General features: G+C 42.6%; 1 protein-coding gene across 2 annotated transcripts in view; it reads left to right on the top strand.

Annotated features, from left to right (window-relative positions):
* Window positions 1-12,088, top strand: part of Kcnab1 (potassium voltage-gated channel subfamily A regulatory beta subunit 1) — a 338,359-nt gene that overhangs the window by 289,993 nt on the left and 36,278 nt on the right. For both annotated transcript variants that reach the window (XM_041659149.1, XM_041659150.1), the window contains exon 8: window positions 894-980. In XM_041659149.1, the coding sequence (XP_041515083.1) occupies window positions 894-980 (87 nt within the window). The remainder of the gene's footprint in view (window positions 1-893; window positions 981-12,088) is intronic.

The following is a 12,088-nucleotide window of genomic DNA, read 5'->3' as shown; positions in this document are numbered from 1 at the left end:
GTCTAAGGTCACACATAAACATATCACCTCATCATCAGCTCTGGCGCCTCACAGTTCCCTGGAAGCTCTTGATGTTTGTTAGTATCTGACAGCATCCACGTGTTGAAATATCCGGCATTGACGCCTGCTTCACTGTTTGGCTTTAACTGTGCCTGGCCTTCCAGGAATTCCAAGCAGGCTGTTTGCTCTGGAGTCTGCAGTCCTTGCCACTGTTCCAACACTGGACAGCACGAGTCCCAGGAACTCCAAAACCAACGCTGCTGTTTTGTTTGTGAAAGACAGCATCCCTCACTGGACAGCACAAGTCCCAGGAACTCCAAAACCAACGCTGCTGTTTTGTTTGTGAAAGATAGCATCCCTCACTGGACAGCACGAGTCCCAGGAACTCCAAAACCAACGCTGCTGTTTTGTTTGTGAAAGATAGCATCCCTAACTTAGGTTCCTAACAGTAGCAAAATTACAGTAATGAAGTAACAACAAAAATAATTTTATGATTGGGAGTCACCACAACCTAAGGGACTGCATTCAAGGGTGGCAGCATTAGGAAACTTGAAAACCACTGTTCTAGGATGTTTGATTCTTGGACTTGAGGATTACTTTCCAGTTTTCTCAACCATTTTTCCAGTGTTATGCTAAAAACCAGGTCTCTCATCTGGTTTCCTTAACTCTTGCGACAGTTGTTCTTTTGTAAATAACACTGATTGCCGTTTCTGTGGGTAGTTACTACGGTCTCACTATGCCCTTTTCAGAGATTTTTTTTGTAACTAATTCAGTGTTTGTTTTTAAGTAAATTCTTGAAAGAAATCAAACTCCAGCCTGTCCTAATAGTGTTCCCATCTGGACTTCTTGGGCCATTTGCTATGTTTTCTTCTGTTTTCTGCTTCCACCTCTAGGACTCAAAGGCTCCCTCCAAAGGCTGCAGCTGGAATATGTGGACGTGGTCTTTGCAAACCGTCCAGACAGCAACACTCCCATGGAAGGTGAGTAAAGGAATTTCTTAAGAAAAAGAGCTACAGAGCTGCTGGTCCCAGCCTGAAGACTGTCTCTACTCACAGTAAGTAATAAATAGAAGACCGATAAGATAGAAGGAAAAATAGCAAAACCCTTCCGACGTCCTTTATCTACTGCATTTACCCTGAAAACCTATAGACTACTTTTTCTCCTCCTCTCCTCTTTCTTCTTCTAACTTCTTTCTTCCCCCTGATTTTTAGTGGCTTTTCTTGATTGCAAAATATTCACTTTGTCCAGATTCATTTCACTTTCGTGACTTCATCAACTATAACGATTGCATTCATCAGAGGGTTTATAACTCAACCACTGGTTCCGAGCAACTCCCTGGAGGACCCTCCTACCCCACTGCCTCCCCCACTTCAGCATCTAAAACCCTTTTACGCTTCATCTTTATTTGTAGTATATTCAATTATTTTAATTAATTTATTTATTTTTTAAAAAAACAATCTTTTCTCATTTTACATACCAATCCCAGTTCTCATTCCCTCCCCTGTTTCCACTACCCCCTCTACCTTCTACCTCCCCATCCACTCTTCAGAGAGGGTAAGGCTTCCCATAGGGAGTCAACAAAGTCTAGCACATCAATTTGAAGCAGGACCAAGGCCTTCCACACTATATCTAAGCTGAGCAAGATATTCCTTCAAAGAGAATGGGCTCCAAAAAGCCAGTACAAGCCTTAGAAATAAATCCTGGCCCACTGCCAGTGGCCCCACAGACTGCCTCAGCCATACAACTGTCACCCACATTCAGAGGAACCTATGATGGTTCCCCTTCTATCAGTTCAGAGTCAGTGAGCTCCAGTTAGCTCAGGTCAGCTGTTCAGTGAGTATCTCTATCATGGTCTTGACTCCTTTGTCCATATTATTGTTCCTCCCTCTCTTCAACTGGACTTTGGGAACTCAGTCCAATGCTTGCTGTGGATTATGCATCTTCTTCCATCAGTTGCTGGATGAAGGTTCTATGATGACAATGAAGGTAGTCATCAATCTGATTAGAGGGGAAGGCCAGTTCAGGCACCTTCTCCACATTGTTTAGGGTCTTAGCTGGGGTCATCCTTGTGGATTCCTGAGAATTTCCCTTGTGCCATGATGTGGGATTCTCCAATGTATGCTGTGAATATGTTGTATTATTGTTGGTTAATAAAGGAGCAGCCTTGACCTGTGACAGGGCAGAATAGAGCTAGGTGGGAAAACTAAACAGAATGCTGGGAGAAAGAAGGCGGAGTCAGAGAGAAGCCATGTAGCTGCCAAATGAGAAAGATGTCCTGGAATCATGCCAGTTTTCTGGCTAGCCCCATAATGATTCCCTCAAACAAGATATCTCTTCCCTTGCTCTCTGTCTTTCCCCCATCTGTTCTCTCATGTTCTCTCCCCCCATCCTCCCCGCCTCTTCTTCTTCTGCCCTCTCTTCTCCCCTCACCCCCATGCTCCTAATTTTCTCAGAGAATCTTGTCTATTTCCCCTTCCCAGGGGATTTCTTCTATATCTCTCTTAGGGTTCTTGTTACCTAGCTTCTATGGGATCGTGGATTGTAGGCTGGTTATCCTTTGCTTTATGTCTAATATTCACTTAGTGCATACATACCATCTTTGTCTTTCTGGATCTGGCTACCTCACCCAGGATGGTTCTTTTTAGTTCTATCCATTCTCCATTTGCTTGCAAATTTCAAGATGCCGTTGTCTTTTACCACTGAATAGTATTCCATTGTGTAAATGTATCACATTTTCTTTATCCATTCTTTGAATGAGGGGCATCTAGTTTGTTTCCAGGTTCTGACTATTGCAAATAGTGCTGCTATGAACACAGTTGAGCAAATGTCCTTGTAATATGATTGAGCATTCTTTGGGTATGCCCAAGAATAGTATTTCTGGGTCTTGAGGTAGGTTGATTCCCAATTTTCTGAGAAACCACCATACTTTGATTTCCAAAGTGGCTGTACAAGTTTGCACCTCCACCAGCAATGAAGGAATGTTCCCCTTACTCCACATCCTCTCCAGCACTAAAATATATAAAGAACTAAAGAAACTAGACATTAAATACCAAATAATACAATTTTAAAAATGGGGTACAGATCTCAACAGAAGAATCTCAAAAGATACTTAAGAAAATGCTCAACATCCTTAGCCATCAGGGAAATGCAAATCAAAACAACTCTGAGATTCCATCCTACACCAGTCATAATGGCTAAGATCAAGGACCTTCGTTTTCGATAGTAGTAGTGTTTGATTAGTTTCCTGGGTACTAAATGCCGAGGGTGGGGAGTTGAGAAGAACAGTACAAAAGAGGGTCCTCTTTGCGGTTTGATTGTGGCATCTCAGCAAGCTGTGTAGCTGTCACCTTCTGTCAGAAAAACATGGTTTGTCCCCTAAGAAACTTTCAGAACATTCCTAAAGTCATGTTTTCTTCATTTATATTTGTTACCAATCCTGCCTGGGATGGCTGAGAAATACAATGGTTTCAGAGAACAAAATATAATTTGAGATTTCCAAATAAGTGGATCACAGTAACCTAAGGATAGAGATATTTCAAGATGAAGTGGGAATATCTGGTTGGGTTCTTTTTTGTTTTTTTTTTTTTAAGTTTTACAACATTTGAACTATCAACTTTTTTAACAATTCAAATAATTAATTCACATAAAATTACACTTAAAGTAATTTGGTCTTGATAATTCAAAAAGCTGTTTAAATTTTTGTAATAAATTTAGTTCTGTAAAGATTTAGCCTTCCTTGCTGTCAGGCCATAGAAATTAAGGGGAAATAAAAATGTTTAAAGTTCATAGGATTTTTCTAGGTTGCTTTTCTGACCAGACACAAAAAATGTTAGAGACATTTATCTTTTTTTCTTTTTTTAAATTGTATTGCCATCTTTTCCAACTATGGAGAAACGTGCATAACTATATCTATATAAACATTTTCATCTGTGCTTATATATCATACGTATGTGTGTATATATCTGTCAAAGCAAAGATTGTTTGATAAAGCAAATCATAAACAGTATTAGAAATATTTAGTTCAATGATTATATGTTGTCACACAATTTGCAAAAATAGATTAAAACAGAACACTAAAGCCATTTAGTCAGCAAAACTACAAAATAAAACAAAAGGTAGTGGATTCTGAAAGGCTAAATAATTCACATTTTAAGTGCCCGGGGGATATTCTCTCTTCAGAATGGTGTCTTACAATTACACCATATATATACACAGGATAGCAGATAGTTGGGTTTTTTTGTTGTTGATGATGCTGTTGTTTTTCATGGAGCTTGCAAGTTCTAGCTTTCTGAACACATATATTTAAATTTATATACTTATTTGTAATTTATACTTACTTATTCATAGGTCAAATAGAAACATCAGAGTTGCATTCTGGTCCCAGCAGCACAGATTTTACCATCAACCCTTTCTGCTTTATTCTAACAGAGGCCAATGCTGTTTGGGGAAATAGAGAGAAAAGGGAAATAGAGAGCCAAGAACTGCAGGGTGAATTGGGACATTAGCTCCTCAAATGCGGGGATGGGGACAGACCTGAGTTGCTTCTAGAGTCTATGCTAAGAATCATGATGACGGTGATGATCGTAAATCCTGTGTATGTGCTTCAGTAAAAGTCGTCCCACACAAGGAGGCTACCTTGGAGGATGACTAGTGTTTCTTAAAACAATGCCTAAGAGACAGGTTGTGTCTTACCAAAACTACCCTTGCAACCCTTCAGTGACTGTTAATGTAACTCTACAGCCTTTATTCAACTCCTCTAGACAAAATGGCAGAAACATATTCGGAAATTCACCCAGCCAATTTCTTTAAAAAATAGCTGGAAAAACAAAAACAATCTTTAATATCGTTCACATCCTCTTATTGTCTCAGGACATCACAACTTAGTTGAACCCATTTCTATTCACTTTAGTTAGACAACAGTAATTGCCAAACAGATACTGTTTAATTGCAGATATATCAAAACTACAAGGCCTAGCATTTGTAGGTCTTCATCCATTTAACCGTTCCTTTCCAAATCTATTGAGTTGGGGCATCTCTTTTAAACTGAAGACGCGGAAGCTTTTCCCTCCTGAGGCAACCCAGCCATGACACCACTAGCCCTTCATCACTGCTGAACACTCAGGCTAGTGGACTCAAACACCCAACACTGGGCATGAACTGCGTGACTATCAAGATCATGCGTGTGCCCACTTCGGCTGTCTCTAAGCCACAACTTTAAATAACCTCCATTTAAATCTGATTAAAATGCCATCCCCATTTATGTGATCTGTAGCATGAATCAGTGTTAATTGGAGGCGTATCTAAAATAAACCAAGATGAGGTCTGGCCAATTTCTGCAATCAAACTGCAACCAATTGAGCCAGAAAAGGATCCGTCTTGGCACCTTCTCTACCATATATGGGCACTGTGTATCCTGTTAGTCATTGCTACCCATCCCTGCTTCCAGTCCTGCCAGAAAAATCCAAAGACAAAAAGCAAGTTCTGTCAAAGAGAGTGGTGGCAAATTCCAAATGTTCAGTCAGTGGAGAAACCCGGAAGGTGCTCCCTTTGCAATCTGCCACCTGATGGAATACAATGAGATAGTTCGTGGTGACGGGAAGATGTGACAGCAGAGGGGACTGGTGTGCTTTTCCTTCCGTCCTTCTCGTTGTTTTTCATGGTTCACCTAGTAGTAAGGCACTTTTCCTTCACAGCAGCTGCCGCGCCATCTGTCCCTGCTACACTATCTGGCATCGGTGGATGTTTTCCAAGCGGAGGAGAAAAATTAGCCCCACATTTCATGTCTCCTTGTTTTTTTTTTTTTGTTTGTTTGTTTGTTTTTTTTTTTCGAGACAGGGTTTCTCTGTAGCTTTGGTGCCTGTCCTGGAACTAGCTCTTGTAGACCAGGCTGGCCTCGAACTCCCAGAGATCCACCTGCCTCTGCCTCCCGAGTGCTGGGATTAAAGGCGTGTGCCACCACCGCCCGGCGCTCAAGTCTCCTTCTTATAACAACACATCCCTCCTCGTGGACTCACTGAGAGCTCCTCTGTCTCTACAGAACCCCAACTGTTAATCCTTTCACTCCTGTAAGGCAGGACGCATTTCAATGACTTCTCCAGAGCTGGTCATAGGAGAAGGTTCAAGGCAACTTAAGTCACGCTGCGCATGGATCGACAGAGACACGGTGTCCCGTGCTAGGAGAGTTTGGGTTGTTTTTCTGCTATGGCCAATGGCAAAGTAATTATACAGGAAGAAAGCCATAGTGGTGAAATGGAGACAAGTGTGGGCCACTTGTGAATAATAGCACAAGAAGAGCACTTTCATATAGAGATTTTAAAATTGCTGACAGAATATGATGCTTTCTCAAGTTAAATTACATTTTAATAAATACTTAATTTTAAGGCATGCTTGAGACCAAGTCCTTTCATTTAGAACTCATTGCCAAAACTAATCTCCGAGAATTCCTGCATGGTTGGATATTATGTCTATACTAATTACTGTTCACGCTGCTCATTTTTTTCCTTCTTGCCGTATAGTGCAGGCAGAAAGCACCCTAGATGTCTTTGTTTCAGACAGGAGGGGTAGGACCAGAGTTCGTCTCATTAATCCCCGCAGTATTCGTCAAACAGCAAATTCTGTAAGTGCTTACTTCTTCATAAGTCATGTTTTTCACTGTTGTTACATGCAAGCGGGAATCTATGGATATCTGGGGATCTAGGATATCCATGACAACTCAGAAAATAAGAGACCACAGGAAACATTTCAACAGCCTAGATTGTCAATATTTTATCAGTTCCAAAATACTGTACCCAGGTATTTTATCTTACAAAGTAAAGTTTTTAGAATAAAAACATAATCACACCGGGTGGTGGTGGCGCACGCCTTTAATCCCAGCACTCGGGAGGCAGAGGCAGGCGGATCTCTGTGAGTTCGAGGCCAGCCTGGTCTACAAGAGCTAGTTCCAGGACAGGAACCAAAAGCTACGGAGAGACCCTGTCTCGAAAATTCCAAAAAAAACATAATCACCTGAATTTACATATGTCATTTAGCCATGACTGTTCCGTGCATCTGGCTTTAACTTTCATTATTACCCTGATGGATACCCCCACCTTGTCCGCAAAAATTTATAATAGAAAGAAGAAACCCTCCACAAGCTATATGATGATGCTGCCCCAGAAACATATAAAACAAGACAGCTAAGCAAATAAAACTATTTATTAACCACACTAAAAAAATGAAATAAACAGATGGGTTTCATTACAATATTATCTTAACCACATATATAAAATTTACTGTTTCAACATGCAGTAATTTTTTTAACATGATAATTTAGTTTACTCTTTTCCTCCTAAGTCTTTAAAATCCACAGTGCACACCATAATTTGGACCTACACATTTCAAACGCTCAAGAGCTATATGTGGGGGGAAACTACCATTAATGACCACAGAAGTAAGAAACTCCTCCCTCTCCGACAGAAGCCGGGGGTACCAACCCCTTTGTGTTGCTCTGACTACGATGCTCAGCAGAAACAACACAAGCTGTTTGGAGAGAGTTCCCAGAGCCATTTCAGCCATCACCACAGCAAAGGCATTCCAGCAAGCATGCAACAGACGCTCCTCTCTCTCTGACATCCCAGGAACCAGAGACAGGCCAGACCTGGGAGCCAGTCCGTAAGCTCCCCACACATGCCCCTGGTGACTTCTAGCAGACAGCCTCCCAAAATACAGCCCCCAGTCGGTTACAAGTGTTCAGAATAAAAGCCTGTGGGTAATAGTTTAGATGCTGCTCTTGACCCACCAGAGGCTCTCATCTTACAAAAGCAATCAGGCCAGCTCCAAGGACCTCCCTCCCAGGTCTTAATAGTCCTCCTTCTGCTTAAAAGTTCAAAATCCAAAGATTCTATTGATTCTCAAGTCAGTCTCTCATCTATGAGATCTTCTAAAAGTGAAATCTATTACACACTTCCCACGTGCAATGGTCAGAGTAAACATTCCCAGCACACAAGGTAGGAGAGGGAAACATGAGGAAAAGCTGGACAAAAGCAAGATTTAAAAAAACAAACAAACAAACAAAAAAAAAAAACGAGGAGGGAAAGATGAAGTCCTATAGCTCCATGTCCAGCAAGGCGGGGAAGCAGATGGCATCATTTGAGTTCCGGTGCACTTGAGTAACCCACCTCTGTGATGCCTGCCACACACGCAGCCTCCCTCCTGAGATGGCTCCATGCATTCACTACAGACTTCCTCAGCAGACACCCCACAGCTCCTAGGGTCTCTAATTCAACTTGCTCTACTCTGACAGCTTCGTGCACAGCCTACTCAGGGGCTCCCCATAGGGAGTCCAATCCTACACACACGCGCACACACACAGCCTGGCCTCCCAGACTTTCCTTTAAAATCTTCTAATTTTTGTGTTCCGTGTGCCTGAAAAGCCAGTATCATGTGGATGATGCAAAGTTCTACATCAAGCCTGAGAAGAAATCAGGCCACACTGGACCATGGCTGCAGAGGCCTGGTAGGACTTTGATGTTGAACGTAGAAAAACACTTCCCTGTTTCCAGCAAGGCACCCTGGCTACTCTCTCTTTTTGGGCATCCTTTCAAAAGAAAGTCCTTCAAATGTGTTTGTATTTTTATACCCTGGAGGCATCAACGGATGAGATCTTGCCCACCAGACATCTTTCTATTTCCCCTGTGCAAACTGTTTTGCTTTTGTTAATGGTACTAATTTCTGAACCCTTTGTCTATATTTGATTTGTCTGCAGCTTTGAGTACATATATGTCAAACTGTACATTGTCAGGCCCAGTGAATTACTTTTTACATCATTCTCTCTGCTTTTGCCCTGACTCACTCTGTAAGCCTGACTCAAGGCAGCTAGCAATAACCGTGCTACAGAACAAATGTCACTGTCTTGAAATCCCCTCCACCAAATAAATATGTCCACTACTTTTGAACCCAGTCTTACTGATTTCAGTAACATAATCTAAAATAGAGAACCAGCAATGAGGCAAGGTGGCGCTCACTCCGAGGTCTTTCCCTCCATGGTCTGTAATGGGACTCCTCATTGGAGCAGCGTGTCAGCAAGGGAGACAGGCAGAAGAGACAATTGCGAACCCAGGCTTTCTCAAAGGTCACACTATACTGAAGCAGGCTACTGTCCCTAGGCAGACTCAGTTCCTCACTTGAAAGTGAAAATACAAAAAATCCAAGTACCTTGGGAATGAGTTAACAGTGTGGGTTTACCACCTCGCTTGCAGCAAAGGCAAAGAAGCACAAGCTTTATCTCTAGCATGTACCATTTAATGCATACACATATACCTCTCTTCTCAGTGGTAACAATGGGAGATGTCCAAGGCCTTGAAATTATAACGTGATGAAAACCCAAAGATGTCCAAGTTACTGGGCTAAACAGGGTCTATGAGGTCAAGAAAGGGTCAAGCCAGAGGTGCTGATATAATTGTCTTATAAGCTATTTGTTTTCTCCTTGGAATATCGTCCTGCATTAACTTAATAATAGATTTTTCCAGGCTTCAGTCTAAAAGATGGTCTTGTGCCAACAGCTATTTTCAAAGCTATCTACAAAAAGAGAGAGAGAGAGAGAGAGAGAGAGAGAGAGAGACATAGAAGACCAGTTCATTCTTAGTTGATAGTTTCTGAATACCTACCATATGCCAAGCACTTTTCTGAGCACCTAGGAGAACTAGAAGTTAATAAATCTGACAAAAATCCTGCCCTTATAAAAGTCAAATCCCTGCTTGCTTTGCAGACCGATAATAACTAAGAACGTTACATTGGGGCTGGAGAGATGGCTCCATGTGGTAAGAGTACTCGCTACACAAGCACAAGGACCACAGTTCAAATTCCCAGCAACCACACAAAAGTCAGCTATGACCGTGCATGCCTGTAACTCCAGGGTCTGGAGGGGCGGAGGCAGGCAGGTCCCAGGAGCTGGCTGCCCTGATCAAACTGATGAGATTCACGTTCGGTGAGAAGGAGTAACGCAGGGAGACTGATAGAACAGGACACCAGTAGTCTTTCTCTGGCCTCTACTTATAACCGCACACACATACATATGCAAACTTTCACATACCACACATATATAAACAAAGGAAGAGAATGCGTGAATCACATCATTTGTCAAATCCATTCAAATATAGCACAAGAAGAAACAGAGAGCCGACAGGGATGGCTGAAGCAATTAGGACTGAAACGTGGAAAGACCCAGATGGCCAAATCTTAGGCTATTCCAAGGCCCTGGGGTCTTTTCTCTCTCTCTTCCTCCTTGGCCTTCCTCGGAGTGATGCGGCTGTAGGGATCAGATGTGAGATTTGAACAATAGCACTTGGTAGAGCACCTGGGTTAGGGCTTGGAGTTTGGAAACCCACAGGGACAAGTCAGCTGGCCAATAGCTGCGGTTCACCCATCCGCTGCAAATGCCTCAGGACTGTTTGCAGTGTTTGCAGGTCTTATGCAACGCACGGTCAAGGCTGGAACGGAGGCCAGTTGCCGGCTAACTGAGGATCTTCTTACGTTTCATTTGTACTCAGATTTCAAAAACACACCCAGGAGACTAGAAGGACACCTCAGTGGCTCACTTGCTGCCCTTGCAGAGGACACAGGTTCAGTTCCCAGCACTCGCATGGTGGCTTACAAACGTCAGTCACTCCAGCTCCAGAGCACCTGGTGTTCTCTGGTCTCTGGAATACCAGGCACACATGTGGCGCACGTATATACATGCAGGCAAAGCACTCACATACATAAAATAAAAATAATTTTAAAAATTAAAACACAAATTTGTTATGAATGGCACATATCCCCATTCTTTCCTTTCTATGCCTTGGCTACAAAATTAGTAGTTACTGCTAACAATCACTTGACTTCTAGTTACGTGACTACTAGTTACTTGACTACTATCACACGGTAATTACCAATTTTAAGGGGCCTCAGAATCTGCACGGCACACACCCAGACACCAAATTCTCAGCACAAAGAAGGTTTATTTATCCCTCCCTGGGTGGGGGTGGGCAGAGGCTGCATCTGGATAGGGCAGAGGCAGAGGCAGATGTTCTCTGCAATAGTGGTTTTTAAAGATAAAGATGAGGAGGCATGCTAGAATGAGCTGGGAAGTCCTGATTGGATACATAAGCCAATATAGTCAAGTAATGAATTTCAATTGTTGGACCTTGGTGTTTTGATTGTTGGACCCTGGAATTTGGTCAGGCATAAGGATATGGTCAAATAAGGGAACAGAACTTGGGGGCTAGCTTTAGGGATCTAATCTAATGGTTTAGTAAGAGAAAGGGGGAGAAGGGCAAGACCCTCTGCTGTCAAGTTTGTAATGTTTGGGCCTATTAGAGAGCCTGTCACTCATCCTGTTTTGTGAATTCTGCCTCCATCTCCCAGGCTGCTAGCTTTCCACCTGGTATCATTCACTCCTTGTTTGTTCTTCCTGGAGAGCATGCAATAAGGTCACGGTACAGAGTTCACATTGGATGGCTGGCATGCTACTTCACACAAAGTGTGGTGAAAAGTGCCCCAGAGTTAGGAGAGCTCCGAAGAGTTTTGTACCTGGATCACCGGCTAACACTGTTTTTCCAGATCTGTGGTGTGAGAAGGTAGCTTCAGAAGAATTACAGGATACTGAAGAGATAAGTTTGCCAACTCTGAAGGGTATATGCGGGGAGCTGATGTAAAGTAAACTACTTCCTCAAGTTCAGTTCTTAGTCATACAGTGCTATGGTTGGAGAGCAGGTTCCTAATGTCATTCTGTAAAATCTTGGTGGGAATGGATGATCTTGAGAAAGGGCATGAGTATATTCTATGCCACTTAGCAACTTCCAATATCTTCTCTCCCGTTTCTACCTCTTTTTTCTCTTCATCTTTATTCAGTTGTAAAAATAGAGCGATTCAGCCCCTAATAGAACATTCAGGAAAAGAAACAAGGTGGGCTACATGTCTTCTCTAGCTGTGAACCCCACCAGGTTTAAATGTTGGTATCTTTTTGTTCCTCCTCTCTTCTCCTTAAGCCGCTTTCCACTACAGAGATGGAGAGAGAGAGAGGGGCGGGGTGGAGGGAGACAGAAGGCATCTGCTCGCCCCAGCTGTCAGG

Source organism: Microtus oregoni, unplaced genomic scaffold (assembly GCF_018167655.1).
Source record: "Microtus oregoni isolate MIOR12 unplaced genomic scaffold, Mior012 000010F_ref0000083, whole genome shotgun sequence".
NCBI classification, from domain to species: Eukaryota; Metazoa; Chordata; class Mammalia; order Rodentia; family Cricetidae; genus Microtus; species Microtus oregoni.
The sequence above is the reverse complement of the archived record's forward strand: the minus strand, read 5'-3'. Positions and strand labels throughout refer to the sequence as shown.